At 38.7% G+C, this 20,718-nt stretch overlaps 1 protein-coding gene across 1 annotated transcript in view; it reads right to left on the minus strand.

The window, feature by feature from the left end:
• Efhc2 (EF-hand domain containing 2) overlaps window positions 1–20,718 on the minus strand; it is a 144,611-nt gene that overhangs the window by 5,346 nt on the left and 118,547 nt on the right. Inside the window, exons 13-14 of the mRNA XM_057759411.1 lie at window positions 19,399–19,491; window positions 6,845–6,950 (exon numbers count right to left, since the gene is read on the minus strand). Of these exons, the coding sequence (XP_057615394.1) occupies window positions 6,845–6,950; window positions 19,399–19,491 (199 nt within the window). The remainder of the gene's footprint in view (window positions 1–6,844; window positions 6,951–19,398; window positions 19,492–20,718) is intronic.

Below are 20,718 nucleotides of genomic sequence, written 5' to 3' on the forward strand. Positions count from 1 at the left end.
CATTTTAACTAATGCAAGCACCCTATTTCCAAATCAGGTCATATTCCAACATTCTGGATAGATATCATTTGGGGATTAATAATAGGCAACCCCATGTAATGTCAATAAGCAAAATAAATAAAGCAGGATAGAAGGGAGTTTTTACTTAAGTGAAGAAATATGGATCAGAGAGAGAAAAAATAGAACAAACTTGAGCTTTATTTTGTATGCTCATGGGATACCAAGGTAGAGTCTATGCTCCGCCGGAAATAGGACATCCATAGCATACCCGCCTCTCTTATTGCTCAGAGATCATTGAAGAAGAGGGGATGGAAAGCCAATAAGAATTAGAGGCAGTGGATGACTACAAGAAAATGGTGTTTTTTGGACACAGTGGGGCAGCTGTACATGTGAATGCACAGTAGTTGTGACAGCATGCCCAAGACCTGCAAGCTCAAGCCAGACAGACTCCCAGCGTGGAGAGGGATGGTGGGCATCAAGTCTTACTCCTGGCTGAGGAGCTACTGACTACTGATAGCTACTGGCAGCAAGAGAATCTGTTTTCCTCACGGGTGTGGCTCCTGGTAGGTGGACTGCTCCAGGCAAGGCCACACATCTAAGAGTATATGGGCAATATAAATTTGATTTGATGATTTAAAAAGGAAGACACACAGTTGGATAGGGAAGTGAGGTAGATCTGGGAGGAGTTGAGGAAAGGGTGAACACGATGAAAATACACTGTACAAAATTCTCAAAGACCTAATTAAAATGCGCACCAAAAAGAAAGATCCTAGTAAATCCTGCAAAAAATAGTTCCATGTAGCAAGAGCTAGAGTTCAGAACAGCGCAAAATTTTCAGCATCACTGGAACGTGGATGATCTATCAAGCTATACCAACCAATAACACTAACATAAAATCAGAACACCAAGTGCTTGCATCTTTAACTAGGACACAAATCTGAATCTGAAAGATGAGTTATGTACGTGAACTGCTTGCAGATTTTTACAGGGTTGTGTCTTATAAATGCCTAGTGTTACAGAAGTAACAAGAAATATATTAGATATTTACTATATGATATAACTATTAAGTATTTTAAATGCATTACATTACCCAATTGTCAGAGAAAAATCCCTAAGAAAACATGTTACTGTGATACATGTTCACAGAAAAGGAAACTGAGGCATAGGATTAAGTAACCCTTTGCAACCAAATCACCAGTCAGCAGGGGAGGAGCCTGAACTCCTGAACTGTCTCCCCAGCAATGAAGCTCTACAAGTATATTTATGTACCGTGCTACCTTCCAAAACCATGCAATAGTGTGAGCCTATTCACAAGCAGCTGGTTCTCATCCTACATAATGACATTTGGTCCTGCCATTTTCACTAAGAAAAGCTAAGTGGAAAATAATATAGTTCTTAAAACACAAAACAACTTCATTTTAACTAAGTATGGGGGTGAGGCTAGGTGAATGTGAGTGCAGGTGCCTTAGGAGGCCAGAGGGCATCGGATCACCTAGAGCTGTAGTTCTAGAGAGGTGTCAGCTGACTGCCATGGGTGCTGTCAATCAACTCAGGTCTTCTGGTGGAACAGTCCATGCATTTAACTGCTGAGATATCTCTCCAGGCCCTAATAATGTGGCTCCTGAAGGATACTTTTGTCTAAAAATTGTCACCTATGAGGTAGAGACCAAACCACCAACTAGTAGTAAACGGCGCTTCAAAGAGATGATGGTAACACTGATTCCAAAGGATCTTCTGTACAGTTCACATGACATGGTTCTTAGTGACATGCCATGCCGGGCGATGGTGGCGCACGCCTTTAATCCCAGCACTCGGGAGGCAGAGGCAGGTGAATCTCTGTGAGTGCGAGACCAGCCTGGTCTACAGAGCTAGTTCCAGGACAGGCTCCAAAGCCACAGAGAAACCCTGTCTCGAAAAACCAAAAAAAAAAAAAAAAAAAAAAAAAAAAATTAGGAAGTCAATCTGGATATAGTAAACATGGTATTTTAATCAATGAAAGCTGAGTTCAGTATGTCATTCAACTCCAATATTCAATACATCCTCAAAAGTTTCAGAAAATTCAAACCAATGCCTGTTTTTAGGCAGTATTTTAGCATTTAATCTGAGCACAGAGAAATGGTTCAAAAAATCATACATATTCAAAATCATTATTCCCTCATGGGATATTTTTCAATAAAAATTTAATACAAAAAGAAATAAAACATAGTATGCCACTCACATAATTATGATGGACTTACTACAGGAACACTCATGAAACAGGTCAGTATTAATGATCTTCCCTCATTTTTTAAAAATTTATTTATCTGTATTCTATATTCATGGGTGTTTTGTTTGCATGTGTGTCTATGTGAGGGTGTCAGATCCCCTGGAACTGGAGTTACAGACAGTTGTGAACTGCCACAAGGGAATTGCGGGCAATTGAACCCTGGTCATCTAGAAGAGCAGCCAGTGCTTTTAACCACTAAGTCATCTCTCTAGCCCCCTCCCTCATTTTTATTAGGCACAAAAAGTGGCTGTTGTTTATATTGTTTTTAGCATGAAATTATGATTTAAATACTACCAATAAAAGATAAAATGGTAAGAATTTATACTTGAATAATAACTCAAAACTTTAGATATGAGAACCAAATTTATTAGCAACAGGCTGTCAAGCAAAATAGCCAGAATTAAAAAGAAGGGTAATTTGAGGAAAAAGATAACAGCAGTTCATTTCTTTCCATCTTGACCACTTTGAACCCTAGGACTCCTGCAGAGCTTTTTGACTTTTCCTGGCATGCTGTGCTCTTTGTTTCCATTCAATACCATTTGCCACCATCATTTCTTTTTCTCCTTTATTCCCAGTCCCTAGGTTGCTAGCTGTAGTGGCTCCTGATAAATACCACAGAGACACATGCAGTGCCTAATGGACTCGGATTCATCCACTGCCATCCACCAATTATAGGGGGATTTTCTCAGGTATTAGCTGAAAATAGACTAAGGGACCACATTTGGGATTGAAAAAGAGACTTGGACGCAGGAAGATTTTTAAACACCCAGGCAGTGGGATTGGGGGTGTCGATGCAACAGAAGGACAGGTACCTCCTTTATAATTTTGTCTATACTCAGACACATAGCTGGTCCTTTTGTTTTCTTTTTAAGAAACTTTGGGGGTATCTAAGAAAACCCCAAACTAGCACTGACCTATTGTTCTCTTATTGTTCTTTCCGATAAAATTGCAAGCATTCCAAACATCATAGGTTTATAAAAATGTGGGTGTTGAGTTAAACTATTGACTTTTTATTCCTACTAAATTACTCAGTACACACTACAGAGCACATGGTGTTCACAGCAGTAAGCTTTTGATGTAGTTTATTTCTTGCAGAGGATGGAACACCGGCCTTGTACACCTTAGGCAAGTGCTCTACCCTGGAGCTACATTCCCAGCCCATGCAAGTGAACTGAACAGGGGAACAACTTTATTATACAAGTGGCAATCCTATGACAAAAAGACAGCTCATCCACAAACAGTGATGCCTCCCATTCCAGATGAGGACAGGACATGTCTGCTTGTGTCTCTGTAAGACAGGTCCCTGACAGTACATTTTTGGAATCCTAAGTATGTGTGACAGGCTCTGCCACTGCCCCTCCCTAGCCTATTTACCCTTTCCAGTCTGGCTCACAGCAGCCTGATTTCCAAATGCCAGCATCTCTATTCCATTGACCAGAGCTTCTTGTTGGCCTCTGAGGCTTACTTTGGCTGACCCTGTGGCACACACAAGTGCTAGGGAATTATTCCTTTCCTCTACGTTCAAGAGTAGCCCATGAGTAACAACTGTCTAAAGGAAACTAACGGAGTAATACCATAGCTTCCTTGCACAGGCTAATTAATTCTGAGGTATATGTTCCTGTTTGATCCTAGCGTTTCCCAGCAGCATTAAGCCATGGCCATCTGCATATGTAACTGGGTTAATAACACACTCTTTAGTAACTCCCTCTCTTCCTTTGTCACTCTTTCTAATCCCTTCCGGGGATTTAATTTCCTCCCCCCAACTACTTAACAATCAAATCCTCGTCTCTACCACTGCTTCTAAATGCAAAAAGCAGTTTTACATTTATCAGAGTTAAGAACATGTGAGAGTCTCTGACACATCTTGGAACAAAGCAACTACCAGCAAAATGGTGGACGAGTCCAGTTCCCAAGGTGATTTACAGCTGAAATGAGAGACAACGTTCAAATCTCACAGTGAAACTAATGTAATCTGGAACATTCAATAGTATGTGCCACAGAGCATTTTCTACTATAACATATTCCAAGCTGGCTGTCACTAGAGCACTTACGATGTCAAAGAAGTTAGCAGTAAATTACTTATTCACCAATGGGGAAGACTATAGCTGCTATTCTGTGTGTGTGTGTGTGTGTGTGTGTGTGTGTGTGTACATATACCAAGCATCCTGAAATAAGAGGTGAAAATGGCAATAGATGAAAATCCAGTAAATAGCAGCTGCCCAGTAAAAATAGCAACGTTATATGTGAACTAATAGACCCTGGCTGTATTTGTTTTGACATTTTTAAAAGGAAATTTAATTGCATTATCTCTTCTTCTAGCTTAAAAATTTCTACTGTAGCACTGGCCACCAGATGCATGAGGGAAAAGGATTGGGAGCCTATTAAACTCCATGCTTCACTACAATGGGGTTATTTTTATTTTTCCCAAATGTAAGGCTGATAGACTCATGTTAGTGTTTCACCATGTTATTCCCCTGTAGTTACTTAGAAAAGGATTTGTTTCTTTTCCTTTTCCTTTTCAGAAAAGAGTATTTCTATGGGACATATCTGGAAATATGTAGAAATCCAAAACCACACATAGGATAAACTTTTTCCTTTCTCCCCTTTTTCTTCCTTCCTTCTTTTATTTTTTTTTTATTATATGTCTTCTAATAAGTGCTACACAGCCTTAGAAATAATCACATTAGGTGAAAAACCATAAAAGAATTAAATTTTAGCAAATCAAATGGAAGTTCGTTTTGAAAAGAGGATTTTCTAAATACTTCTTGAGCTAATCAAGAGCATCCTGAAAACACGAGAAAAAATCGTGTATGAAGTTAGATTCACTAATATTCCTATTCATTTGTGTCTTCTTATAGTCAGTGTTCTACAACTATTTCCCTTTGCCTGAGCTGCCATCTTATCTGAGCTGTGGGTTCCAAGCAAGGACTCTTTCCTTGAAAATGCATTACAGGCAAAATGAAGGTTTTTTTTTTTTTAAAAAAAAAAAATGTGTTCTTTGTGAACTCTAGTGATGGGTTTGCATGATTCAAGTAGATGTCGCTCAGTGTTTTATATCATAACATATCCCCAAAATATCATTTTCTACTAGGCTATTGTTTGGTGTTAGACAATTAGCAAGTGTTTACTAGGTATTTTTAACATAATGAGAACAAATATTAACTCTGTGTTTCACTAGTTAAATTTTACCACAAGTATTAGAAGAACACTGATTTGCCAGGCATGGTAGTGTATGTCTTTAATCCTAGCACTCAGGAGGCAGAGGCTGGCTATGAGTTCTGAGGTCAGCCTAATCTGAATAGTGAAAGCCTCACCCACTCTTGCAGGCATCTCCAACCTCATCCTTCTCCACTCTTCCCTATAGGCCTTCACTCCATCCACAGCAGTCTCCAGTGCCAGGTTGCCTCAGGTCCCAGAGCTCTGTTAGTAATGTCTTTGCTGTGCCACAATATCATGTTACTTTCCTCCCTTACTAACTTTTTTATAGCTTATATGTCAAATGAGACCTTCTTCCTCATCCTGATTGAGAAGAAACTATTTTCATTTCACATTATCCTGTGCAGGCTGTATTAAGTCAGACCCCAAATCATGGAGGCATTGATTCCACATTAGAAATGGGCTTCTTCAGGGGGGTTGTTATCTTTGAATGCACAAAGCAGAGGGCATGCTGAGAGAGGATCCTTAGCCTTATTTATCTGAAGGTTATGGGCTATGAGTGAATGAGGTTTTGAACTTAATTTACCTGATATCAATCAGATAAGTGAAGGAGCCAGATTTCAACCCCACCTCTGTGGACTATGATGGCCAATACTGTCCTTCAACCAACTGGAAGGTCTAAGGTTTCCACTGACACTTCAGAGAAGCTGTGTGCTTGAGAGGCCTACTGCCAGAGGCACTAGGCAAGCTCAGGCCAGAATGAATTGGTCAGCAGAGACGGAATAAATACTTCTTTTCTGGAATTATCAACCACTGACATTTGCTTTATCAAGGAACTTTCCTAAGAAGATAAATTTCTGGAGCATGTTAAAATACAAACTACCATCCACCCACCCACTCCTTAAAGATAGCTGAAGAGATCTTAGAGAGTTCAGATGATTCCACAATGCTGAGGCCCCATCTGATCATGTGAACTTTGTTTTTCCAAACCACGCACTTTTCTATTGAATTTTTCTTTTCAAAATGGCTCCACCATAAAATCTGAATCTCCATACACTATACTGAGGGTTCTTGACATAGATACCATCTGAGATTTGCTACTATGGATTATGATGGTATTACCAGAATCCCTTGATAGGGGTGTTTATATCCATTTTTAACTATAACCTATTATCCCGTTTTCTATATAACTGGATACAACTGAGGCTAAATACTATTCAACTGTAAAAGAAATGTCCTGTTCTTCTAGAGCAGATGTTTGCTCAGCATGGAAAGTGAGTTAGCCTTCAACAGATATTCCTAGATTATACTTTTTCCAAAAACAATGATGTTGCTACATTCCACTGGAAATTAAAGACACAAGATTTTAAAAATATAAGGGAGGTATACAAAACTGGTTTCTAAAGCAAGCATAAAATTTACCTCTTTAAGGTACGGTGGGGATTGTATTTCAGGTGTTGGATTCATTCTCCAGTTCAGGACAGAGAAAAATATCCCGTAATCGATTTGTTGTTCTTTGTCTTCAAACCTGGAAGCATATAATTTGACTACATTTAAAGAATTCAGAACCACAATTCCAGCTTACATTGTACCTTAAAACTTATTATCCTGTATGCTTCAAAAGCCGATGCTATCATCATTTCTTACTAGTTCTACTTTGGACCCTCTCAGAATAGAAATTCTTTGAAAGCAGGAAATCTCACCTATCTAATTTTCCAGGGGGTTGGTAGACGTTCAATAAGTATTTGATGTAGCTACCAAAATTTATTTCAGAATATTTGAAGGTCTTTGTATTTTAGTGTTTGATACATATCAATAAAATAAGGTGCCCTTGTAGTTCCTAAATTACATGTCATTTAAATGTTTAAGATGTAATTGAAGACTGCTCATTTGTTTCCTGGCCACCCAGATCCGAATAATCACACAAAAGCTATATTAATTACAACACTGTTTGGCCAACAGCTTAGGCGTATTCCTAGCTAGCTCTTATATCTTAAATTAAACCATTTCTATTAATCTGTGTATCACCATGAGGCTGATGCCTACCAGTAAGGTTCCTCTGTCTGTCTCCTTTGGCAGCTAGCTACATGGCGTCTGCCTAACTCTGCTTTCTTTCTCCCTGCATGTGGTTTAGATTTCCTGTCTAGCTCTACTCTGCCCTGCCACAGATCAAAGCAGCTTCTTTAATAACCAATGGTAATAAAACATATTCACAGCATACAGAGGAGAATCCCACATCATTAAGATAAGCCTGGATTGATTTTTATCTACTAGTATATTTTTAAGAAAAGTAAAAGGTATCATTGTCACTTATTAAGTGGCTAACAAAAGAGGTTATTTAGATCCATATTAGAAGTGACAGAAATATGTTCTTGACATAGAGTGTAAAGAAGGTTATAAAACCGTATGTACAAATTTTTTAAAAAAATTTTATTTTGTTTTTATTATTTATAATTATGTATGTGTGTGTGTGTGTGTAAGTCTGTGTATGGGTATGTGTATTTGAGTGCCATATCCATAAAACTCAAAAGAGGGTGTCAGCTCCCATAGAGCTGAAGTCACAGGCAGCTGTGACCTGCTTGATGTGTGTGTGAAGGAAACCAAACTCAGTAGCAAGAATGCTACATGCATACTTCTAATCACTTAGCCATCTCTCTAGTCCCATATGTACAGTCCTGATTTGGCTTTAGGTTTATATTTATATAAAACAATAGAAAATGGCAACAATACACTTATATAATAAGAAAACTTTCTCTAGAAAGTCAAATGATTATTTGACCTTATTATGACTAATCTGTATCAACTGAACTTATTCAAATTTATAATAAAAAACAAGTCAATTTTTACTTGGAACAAAGAATAACAAATGATTATCCTATACCATAAAAGTTAGAAAAAATCTATTGAATCTTAAATTATGGATATTGGTTTAAATTCATTCTCAACTTTACATAACAGAATTTGGATCATTAAGATATGATAATTTCAACATAATTGTTGTAATGACCCAAATAGTAACTAACTACTTTTTTTTTTGATACATGATTTCTCTGTCTAACTGCCCTGGTTGTCCTGAAACTTGTTCTGCAGACCACGCTGGCCTTGAACTCACAGAGATCCACCTGCCTCTGCACCCCAAATGCTGGGATTCAAGGCGTGCACCACCACCACCTGGTCTAACTACTTCTTGATGTAATACCTTAAGCCATTTTCCTGAATTGGGCCACATGCTAACAAATTTTCAGGCAAATTATTTATTTATCTCTTTATACCAATATTTAGGGAAATGATAAAGTCATCGAAAAGGTATCATTCCAATCACCCTGCTCCAGGATTCTACTCTTAAAATATATATGTACAATTGGTTAAAAAGATATTGTTAAGAAAACAATAGCTAGTATTTACAAATTCATAAAAATTCACAGCACCCAAAATGTTACAAGCTGAAGTAATATAGGTTTCATCCATCTAAACAGAGTGGAATAAACAGAATCATCAGAACACAGGAAATGGAATTCTGTAATTCTTTTGTGTACATTTCCTTTGGCCAAGAATTCTGGGACACAAGTCCAACATGTTGCCCCCTACCACTGTTTATCCTTTTAATTTTGGCTCACTCATCATTTCAACTCTTTTAAAAGCCATCCTTTGTTTATGAGAATATTTATAGTCGATTGTGGGACCATTATGCCTTTTATTTGTATATGTTTCTGGGGAACAACTAAAACTCAACTAAAGATGTTTGATGAGAAGCATTCCATTAGCAGAGAGTCTTAAAGAAAACATTTCTTAATATTCTGAGTGAGACCTGATGTCAGAGAAGGAGTTCATCCACAATCTTTGACTTTCATTCTAAGGGAATTTAGGAGCTATTGGATTATATTCTACAGAAAATTTACTTATAGAACCTGCAACATTCTGAATGAACAGGTTCATTTCAAATTCATACACTGAAACTTAAGCACCAAGGTGATGATATTAGGAAGAGAGATGAAAATAGACCATAGAGCAAAGCCTTCCTGAAATAAGTTCATTACAGCATGTCACAGTAGCATGTCTGTAATTTCAGTACTTGGAAGGTAAATAACAGTGATAAAGTTTGGAGTTTGAGGTCATCTTGAACTACATAGTAGAACCTTATCTCAAACTACCAGAAAATAAATAAGAAAATATGATAGAAGGGAAGAGACCCCAAAGAACTTCCTTGTTCCTGCCAGGTGTGAGCACAGCAAAAAGGAGCCATTCAAAAAACAAATAAGGGCCGTCAACTAGATATTCAATGTGTTGGCAGTTTCCTTTTATTTTTATTTTTTTAATTTCTCAACCACCAGAATTGTAAAAAGTAGTTTTAATCTATGGCATATTCTTATAGCAACCTAACAAGACTAAAACAGGTTCTAACATATATTTAAAGCTTATTCTAACAATGTAACTGATATGGGTTAAATACTGGAGCATCATTGAAGTGGCAGAAGTAGTTTGTGATCCTTTTCAAGTAGTTCAGATAGGAATGATGGTGGTTGAGACAAAGGTAGTAACAGTGAGGAATTGTCAGTTCTGAATGCACTTTGAATGTAGGCTTCCTGAAAGACCACACACACATACACACAATATGTATATTTGGAGTATACACACAAATACCAAATACACACATGCACAATGGTAGTGGGGAGGTGCTGTGGGAAAATGATCTTGTACCCTGTAAAGACTTGTCAGTTGTATTGCTTTAATTAAATGCTAGTAGGCCAGTGGCCAGGCAGGAAGTATAGGTGGGGTGACCAGGCAGGAAGTAGCGGCAGGGCCATGAGAACAGGAGAATTCTGGGAAGAGGAAAGACTCAGTCTGCAGTTGTAACCCAGAAGCAGTGGAAGCAAGATGAGAATGCCTCACTGATAAAAGGTACCAAGCCACATAGCTGACACAGACAAGAATTATGGGTTAATGAAGGATGTAAAAGTTAATAACAAGCCTGAGCAAATAGGCCACCCAGTTTATGATTAATGTAGACCACTGTGTATTTCTTTGGAACTGAATGACTGTGGGACTGGGCAGGACAGAAACCTCTGTGAACAGGGAGGTCAGTTTGAAAATTATTTGAAGCCTTCTAATTGAGCAACTGGCTAGACTGGGCTTCAGGAGGGAGGCAAATATGCCACTTTTACAGAAGATTATTTTTAAAACTACATTTATTTATGTACACATTTATATGTGTCTGCTTGTGTGAGGGTGTAATACATGTATGTATACCCATGGAGGCCCAAAGAGTGCATCATATTCTCTGGAACTAGAGATAAAAGCAGTTGTGAGCTCCCTAACAACATGAATACTGGTAAACCAACTCAGGTCCTCTAGAAGATCAGCAAGTACTCTTAACTGCTGAGTCATGTCTCAGACTAGATACACTACTTTTTAATGAGACATGAGAAACAGAGGCAATGGGTCTGAAGATAGAGGAGGAGGCCCCTTTTAAAATTGAAGATATGGAGGTCATTTGCTATATAGATGATATTTTAAAAGCACAAGACTGGAGGAAAACTGAATGAAATCACCGAAGAATAATTGTTTCTATTTGTTATTAGAGAGAATATAATTGCCAAGAAATTTCTACAACATGAATTCCAGAGGGCACTTATTCAATACTAGAGTTTGGAGTCATAGTAGTTCACTAATTTGAGAACCAGTCAATATCCTTACTAAATAGCTCTAGGGTAACTTCTAACTTCACTCTTTACACACAATCTACTGAGCAGTCCTGTGAGTTAAAACTACCTCAGCATATCACAGATCTACCTAACCCCTCCATTTTGTTCACTACTCTCTAATCTAAACCACCTTCACCACTCACAGGGACTATAGCAACAGTTTCCCATCCTGAGTCTCTTCCTCCTGCTGCTCTTAGGTTTCAGTAGTTGACCCTCCTCCATTGGGGAGCTCATTAGAAAATACAGAGCCATTCTCTTACCTCCTTGCTTGGAATCCTCCAGTGGATTCCCATTGGACTCAGAATGCAATCTAAGATCCTTAGCCGGGTATACAAGAACCAACTTAATTTGACTCCTGCTGACATCTCTGATCACAAATGTCACCTTAAAACTCTCTCTGTCTGGTATTTCAGGTCTGTGGCCTTCTGCTTCCCTGATCATGCCAAGATGGCTCCCAGAAATGCAAGGCAGTTGTACTTTCTGTTCAAGTAACTGCTTCCTTAGGAAGATCTTTCCAAAGCACATCTTAGCTAAAGTTCTTTGCCTGGATTTGTATTTACCCTGGATTTACACTGGCAGTCAGAAAAATTTCTAGAAGTTACTATGGAAAGACCTATTAGATTTTATCATAACTAATTTTGATATTTGCTCATGCTTCCTGGTTGTCTCCTAACTTCACCCCTCCTTCCCTGCCAACCTTGTATGTAAAATTCAATACATCTAATTATTTACCTATTTAGAAGGAAAATTATGAAAAGTATCTCTGATCAAATGATAAGAAGGATGAAAATGTTAATAAATAAAAGTGTACACATCTCAGATATGTATGAAAAAAACTGTAAAGAAATGAAAAGCTTCATCTTTCCCAAGTCCCAAAGTCAGGCTTAAAGACAGAGTTAGCTAATATAGTAAAATACTCCAAGATTTCCTTTCTAGTTGTTTCTCAGATGACTTTGGTGTATGTGGGAATATCCCAAAGGGTTTAGGGAGGAAAGAACAAATAACCTTTCAATTTAAAGAGATGACGGGTTGAAACTACTGGAAAGAATATTTTGTTCCTAGGAAGTAGTCAATGAATAAGGATGGATCAACACATTTTTCTTCTCCCCCTTTTATACTAAGTGGCCCCTTTTATCTATAAGGAAATAAAGACAGGAATACAAATGGAATATATACAACAATGACAAAGACAGCTGGGGACTGGGGGAGAAGATAACAAAAAGGGGATTTTGAAATGTGGGGCAAGATGAAAAGCAGATCCTGGATTAATATCAGACTTAGCAGAGCTGAGGAATGGAAGCTGAGCACTTTGTGACCATGGAGGGGAGCCCAGATATTCAGTGACCCACAAATCTCAAGTGGCTCAGGGAATAAACACTCTATATATCAATCAAGCAGAAATAAGGTGTGATACTGAAACCAAGGATTAGTTGAAGGCACAAGTGGTTAAAGCTCTGAGTATCTTTCTTTAGGTACTCACTAAGGGACAAAGATTTAGCTCCAGAGAAACTAAAGATACTAAAGAAGTACCAGTCCTAGGGAAGTAGAGCATTATGGAGAACATTACACCCTGAATTTAAAAATTATCAGTTCCTTTCCTATCCCTTCCCTACTTCTAGAACATCAATGACCACATTTAAACACTCCTTCCCTCTCCAAATCCATCCTTTCTACTATAGCAGAAAACAAGATGGTTCTCTCAATACTTGGAATGGTTCTGAAGAAATGTCCAGATTCTAATTTCTAGGTGTTCCCTACTGAAGATGAAGCTACAGGAATTAATTTGTGCAATGAAGCTCATTGCCAACAAGATATTCCCTGTCCCCACCAAACATCCAACATTAAGGACAGAAGTCAAAGGATGACAAGAGAAAAGAAAAGAAACAGAGAAACAAAAACTGTTCAGAAAGCAGATATCAAGATGTGAAATGAGCAAATATATTCCCTTTCTGAAAAGAAAACAAAAGACTACAACAAAGGAACATGTGACTTAAAAACATGTTCTTGGAATTAAAAATGATAGTAATAAGACAACCCTATAGAAAGGTTGGAATACAAAATGAAAGAAATGATTTAATAAAAAAAATCACAAAATATAAAAACTGAGGATCCAAAATGTCCAAATTTGATAGACTTAAAAGCTTCATAGCAGGAATGGAGGAAAGTATTAGTAGAAAATTTATCAGTAACAAAGGAAAGTGTCTCAAAGCTAGAAGACCTCAAAAGATAGTATACGTAATAAAAATACATATACTAAGACCTACCATAAACTTCCAGTACACCAGGGGTAAAGAGAAGATCCTCAGAACATCCAGGAATAAAAATAGTAAAAGAATGACAATTATGCTAACTTCTCAGTCATCATCAAAAAAGTAAGTTAGTAGGTGCTATTGACAAATTCAATAAATCGAAATACAATGGTTTATGAATGCTACTCTATTAATTTCAGAAGCATTTTGAAGGGTTGAACTTGGCTGCCAATGCAGTCAGAGAGTGCTGTTTTTTTTTTTTTAAAAAAAAAAAACATTAATGGTTGTGTTACTTTGTAAGCATGTAACAGTTTTATACAAATAAAAATTTAAAGAGATTAAGGACAGATGTAGAACCCCTAAAGCAGGCTTATCTCAGTAGCAAACTTAGGAGTAACAGTCCTGGGAGAAAAAAAAGAAACACTCCCAGTTGGGATCCTCTTCACTTGGCATTAGTCTCTTAGTGTTTTTCCCTGCTCCTAACTTCTGCACATAGCTTCTTCCTTGGACCACTGATGTGGTGAGATTTTTTTCATCCCATCATTTGTTAATATAGTATATACTTCCATTCAATATTTATCATGCTTGTTGTATAAGAATGTAAGAGAAAATCCAGAGATGAGGCCCCTTTCATCATTAAAAGCAGAGCAGGTTGGAGAAGGAGACAGGCAACAAACAATTCCAAAATGGAAAAAGGCTTGAATGTCAGGGGAGTAAGGCCAAGCTGGTCAGTCAGAACCAAAATGTTACCCCTGAAAATTATTGATTCTATACACTCATCATGGAGGCATCTTTGCCTGATAACTAATGAAACCACTTGCCAACACTCAAACATCTTTTGAAAGTATTTTGGAAAAGCCTCTGAACCTTATAGAAAATAGATTTCATTTTACAGTCACACACCAGGCTTTCTATCCAAAACATGGTCCAGATTCTCCACCTGAGCTTTCTACTTCACTCCTCACCAAAGGACATTTGGCTTTTGCTAAAACTCTGATCCTACAGTCAAAGGATGAAGATTTGCCACTCAGGAAGAAACTCATTTGAAAGGGCTTTGAAGCCAATTCCAAAGAAGAACTTTCTATGGCAACATTGTTGGAATCAGTGCACAGCCTTCCAGGGTGACTGCCCTAAAGGGCAAGGCTAATTCTGGCTTTTAAGTGTTTCTATGCTTGTTAAAAAGTCAGCCTCCTTACTTTCAAGTGCCAGCTCACAGTGCTAAAGTGTTTTCCTAAAGCCGCCATAAATTCTTCTTTCCCTTTGATGCTCCGGCAAGCCACCAATTCCTTCCCTACACAAACTAAGAGACATGTTTGTGGAGGAAGGGGGAGGGAAGGCAATCTCTCTGGTTCCTCTCTAAATAATATTGGCCCCAAACATGCCTCTTGAGGCCTTGCGAGGTGGGAGTTCTTAGAAGCGAGTCTAATGGGATAATCTGACTGATGTTCATGCTCCCCTTCCCAAGAATGATGAATAGCTCAAAAAGTGCAGAAGCCAGCCACCCCCTCGCCACAGGGAATAATGCCAATGCCGTACTGCTTTATTTCCACCCTCCACAGAGGTAGAAGGCTTAGTGGAGGCTGTATTGCCTTGAAGAGGAACCTGCCCTCCTCTGCTGCACTAGCTACCTCAGTGCTTAGGAAATGGTCCAGATAGGAGAAAAAGGCAGTGAAGCCCCAATTTGACTCATAGTTGCACTTGGTTTGTGTTAATTACCACAGAATCCAGGAAATCTACCCTGAAACACCTGGTGGAAGTCTGTGACACCAGATACCCAAGGAAACAGAGGGTCGGGACAACTGTGGGGGTGCAGTTGACCAGACATCGTCATTCTGGCTGACAGGAAGCAATTGGTTACTTCTAAGTACCCAGGTCTCTACACTGAAATTCTGTGTCCAGCAGAGGGGTGACTGGTGAAGTAGGGAGCAGCTGCCAAATATGGCCTGCACAGATAGTCAGTTCTCCATTGATCGACTCAAATGGTGTGAGATTCTTTCACGTTTTTTTCAACCTCAAATCATCCTGTATTTGAACCTGCAGAAAGCCTCTAGTTGGGTATGCATGTATAACACCATGAGGATGTAGGAGTGACAGGCACAGAGAGAAGAGAGCAATAGGAGAAACAGAAAGAGAAAGCAAGTCTTCCTCTATGAAACCCTTACAAGCACACAAAACATTGCAAAACAATAGCCACATGGCTCAATGCTTGCCTTTCAGCCTCACTGCTAGGTACTTCTGGGGAAAACTGCAAGAGGCTAAGGCCTGCCTCCAAGAGGGGGCAGGGCTGGGCAAAGCGTAATGAGATGATTTTAAAGCCCTGTTAACTTTTTCCATTTTAACTGATCTTTTTGGATGAGGCACCAGCTCTCTTGGGAGGCCAGTTCTGAGGCATTCCATAGGACCCAAAGCCAGCCATAAAAGACTAGCTTGAGGCAGAGCTGCTGGGATAAGACTGAATTTGAATTCCCCATCTAGTTTCAGAAGGTCAGAATAAGAGAAGGCCACCTTTTTACTCTCTAGTTCTACAAGGAACACAAGATGGAATGACCTCAGATTTCCCTCCATCTTTTGAGCTTTAAGAAGCAAAATACTAAAAAACATGCTCATCTAAATACAGATTCATAGGGGTTGAATAAGCAAAGACTACATAGCCAGGGAGCAGCTGAGTCAGATTTTAGAGTCAGGTATTGTGGGTTCCACACATATATGACAAAGCAGCATAGAACAAGTTTCCAAGGCTTCAAAGATGAGGCACCAGAGTCCTATCTCTAGGAGCTTGGATGGAAGGAAGGTTTAGGCTATCATGTAGAGTTGCAACTCTGAAATTCACCTTGACCTTGAGAACCTGTTTTCAGGGACTCTCCTCGTATCTCAAAGCTTGCACTTATGAAATAATGACTAATGCCCACCATCAAGTAAAATACAGCTATTACCATGCTCTTCACAAAGAAGTATCACCACTGTTGTTAGCGGGTACTAGCCACCACTGCACACAGCTGAAACCTAATACTTTACCCATTAGTGAAATGAACTAGGGTGGTAACTAAGATGAATTCATACCAGCTCTTACAACGCAAACTGCAGGGCCTGAAGCAACTGCCTGAGAAGACTGTTGTAAAGTCCACATTGAAGTTTTGGTTGTACTAATAAGGAAAAAAACCTGGCTGAGTTCTAAAGACAAAGGGAATGAAACAGAAGAGAAATATTACCACCAAACAGGGGTAAGAAAAATGCCTGGATAACTGTCACTAGGTAGAAAGATGCACCCTATCGTTTAGCCATAGTGCCTTTCAGTTTGTGATCTGAATTCACACAGCACAACAGCTACTCAGCCTCATCATAAGACAGGTAAATCTCCCTCCTACCCTGGGCACAGTGTGCATCAAATGAAAACAACAAGCTCCATGCCTTCCTCCCATGGGAGATTGCAGACGTCAAAGTGGGATCTGGTTTAGCGTGCCCTAAGTAGGGCTGTGCAGACAGAGACTCTTGTCAAGGCTCTGTAAAGCCTTGTGCAGTCTGTGGGGAACAATAAGAATGCAGAATCTAAATGTAAGCTGCAGGCTGATGGGCCCATTAGGAATTAGGGCAGTCTTTGAAAGGAATCTGCGGAGATGACGCAAAACACCAAGCATGTGACCCAAATCATGGCAGGGCACATTGGAGGGAGAGGGGAATGGGAATGAGCCATTTTCTAATCTGATTAGTCTGAAGTTTCCCCTGAGTATGGAGAAGGGTCACTGCACAATTACAGGCAAAGCAAGACTGAACATGGGCTGCTCAGCAGCAGAAAGGCATGACCTCCTCAAAGCTAAGCCAGGCTTGGAGGCAGACATACAGAGACTGAGACAGATTCCAAAACAAGTTGCAGAATAGTCTTTTTAAATTTAATGTCAAATCATAAAGGCAAAGACAAAATAGTCTGCTAAGAGAATGCGAGGATGATGGGTTGGTGGCCTTAGCATTGGGTAAGTACTCTGAGTCCTCCAAGGGCCAGGCTCCCACATCACTGAACTTTCCAGAAGAACTCATCCTCAAGCCCATCAAGAGATAATCTAATAAAGATCTGCAGCTTCCTGACTAAAAGACAGCTTAATGTACGAAAAGCATCCAATTGTCACAAACAGGGCTCCCTCCATAAAAGACACAGGCTCCTTCCAGTTTGGTTTTGAGGTTCACGATATGAACTGTGACCTCTGGTTCAGCCTTGCTTCTAGTTCTCAGCCAAGAGAACCAGGTGTTGGGCCACATACTTTCCGTATGTTATCTCAGGGACTCCTCAGAACTCAGAGGATGTAAATACTAGGAAGTAAATTGGTTATCCATTTTTAGAGGAAAGGGAAAGTCGAGCTTCCCCTTGGATAAGATTTTACAGCTTTAAGTGAGTTCAAAGATGGTTAGAGACAATGTGGAGTGTCCAAACTGGCAAGATTGTACAGCTTGAACATGTAGGGGCAGGCAGTGGAAGGATGCTGCAGAATTGTCAAGGCATCCTAGTATGCTGATTAGTAGACAATAATTCAAAACCATTAGAAAGAAGGTGTGAAAACTGGAAGGTTCAATGGTAAGGTTACAGAGCTTCTTCTAGAATATTGTGATCTTGAGCAAAATATCATCTTTCTCTAAACCTTAATATCTCATATAGAAATAAGAGAGGTAATAGCTCTTTCCACTCTAAGTTGTTCTCAAAAAGTACATGGAACAATGTACATAAAACATTTATCATACTGGCACAAAAGAAAAACATCAGAATTATCAAGATATGTAAGTCAGAGGGCAAGGGGAACTCAGACTAAGGCATAGAAAGCATAAATGACCAAAATATGGGTGACAGTATAGATGGTGCCTTTCATGGTGCCATCATCGCTGTTTTTTGCCTGGCTCTAGAGGAGGAGACAAACAAGTGCTTATAACTCTAGGTCTTCATAGTGCTTATCTTTAGCCACCGGGCACTACTGTTGTGAAAAGCCTGATGTAAATTTTATGGAAATATCATAACCAATAAAGTTGTAAGTTTCGCTTTGTCTCAGGAACCCATGTACATATATAAACATTAATGTCCAAAAGAAAAATAATTCACAGTAGGTATTATAAGAATTGAATTAATTAAATAAATGAAAATCATGACAAAGTTTTCTTTTCATAATACTTACAAGGAAGTGAGTTATCAATGATGTGATCAGAACAGTCAAGAGTAAACCAACGATACTCAAAGATAGTCCCCCAAACTGAACAAGAAAGGAAACCCAGATGAAACAAATATGCACCCACTGCCCCAGTGACAGTCACTGGGGCACACAGGCCTTCCTCGTACAAGCTGAAGCTCATGCTGTAAGTCAGAGGTACTCCCTAGGACATCTGGACCCTCAGGAGGTTTGCCCATACTGCTGACAGCCAGACAAAAGAGGAATTTTAAAGAAAGATGATACTTAGAGAACAGATTTAATAAACCCACGACTGTATGCTTGTTAAATAAGCTACTTGGTAAGTAGAACACAGGGACTGTTTGGCACAGGATGGAGCTGGAAGGACTCTCTGGGCCTATTATCTGATAGTAGGGTCTAGAAGAATTAGTGCAGACCTTTTTGGTATATCATGTACACTTTTGATTACAGTAATTAGAACCATGATTAAATGGCCCTACACAAAGCAACCAGAAGAAAAACAGCTTGCCCTCTGATTCTCAATTCTCCTGCTGTTGAGTTTCTTTGATTTAAGTGCAGGTCTATCATAAAGATTTTCAGCCATCAGAATCATCTGTCAGAAATTTATCAGTATATTTTACTTGTTTCGTATGTTCAACCACGTACTTCTCAGCGCAAAGGACTCTTCGGTAAAAATTATTTAGTAGAGAAATGGATCCAATAAGAATTTTGCAAAGGCAATACTTTTGTTTGGTATAATATACGTAAAAATAACTTTTATAAATAATTATTGCGTGTTTTAAATAAATAGTCAAAATAAAGCTAGTCCCCCAAATAAAACCATGAAGAGCAGACTCCCTCAAAGGGTACTTCCCACTTACCTGGACAGTAAGCTATCTAGAAGGTCATCACTCAAAGGTAACCTGCAGGATTTGCACATCCTTTTGATGTCTTTGGTGGGTAACACACCTTTTCTGTATTTAAAGAAAGTAAATGGGATTTTTGTGTTATTTGTCCTGTTAACAACAGTTGCATGCTATAGAAAGGAAAATATAAAGGAGATCTATCCTAAAATGGAAGTATGAAAAACTGGTATTGGAATTGAAAGTAAAGAAAAACAGTCATCATATTGCATTTCACCAATATTTTCCACTTCGGGGGTAACCAGAGTGTCCTTACAAAAGCCTTTCAAGATTCAGATTCCAATTCCTGCTTGGTGATAGTACAGCATATTAAATCTGTAGCCATGAGTGTTGCTCTAAGTAATTGACCTGCATTCTTGACCACTGGTCAAAATGGTTTTGATATTTGAAAACATCCCCTAATTTGACAGGCATTTAGAGCCTCCAGCACAACTATAATATGACTTGAGGGTATTTTTATGGACTTTTTTTTTTTTGGACCCAAACCTAACTGGGGCCTTCACTTTGATTTTCTCAGAATCAAGTCATGTTCTTTACAGGAGGCCCAGAGCTTACTTTATACAGAAAAAATTTCTTCTGTGTTCTCAGCCGAACAGTAATCTTTCATGTACACACATTAGAACCCAAAAGGGAAAGTGGGGTCTTTCTTTGCATTAAAGATGTTGAGATGTACAATCAAAACACATAAAGATCACTATATCAATCTGTGTATAAAAAATGATCTGGAGCTAGAGAGATGGCCCAGTGGTTAGAACTGCTTGCTCCTCTTCCAGAGATTTCCGATACCCATGTCAGTGATTCACAGTCACTTAGAACTCCAGCTCCAAGGGATTCAGCACCCTCCTCTGATCTCCACAGACACTGTAGTGATATGCGTATGCATCCAGACAAACTACATACATGTACATATAAATTAAAATAAAAATCCTTTTTAAAAGGAAAAGGTTTTTAAAATGACATCATGAAACTGAATGAATATATATGGGCTTTGTTTTAGAAGTAGATCATACAGACTTTCATTAGTTTTAAGATGAAATAGCTCCCCTACTAGATCTGTAGAAATTTTAGTTACAAGGTCTTTTGCCCTATGTATTACAAAAGTCACAGTTTATAATAATCCTAGTTAGTACCAAAATAAAATAAAGATGACACCTCATTATTAAATTCTGTACCATCTTCATTTACTGTATTTTAGTCAAAGCACCTAGAAACAAATGAAAATTCAAGAGGGCAGCCTATTCTTTTTAAGATAGAGATCTTCTCTATCCCTCCCCATCT

Source organism: Chionomys nivalis, chromosome X (assembly GCF_950005125.1).
Source record: "Chionomys nivalis chromosome X, mChiNiv1.1, whole genome shotgun sequence".
In the NCBI taxonomy this organism is placed as follows: Eukaryota; Metazoa; Chordata; class Mammalia; order Rodentia; family Cricetidae; genus Chionomys; species Chionomys nivalis.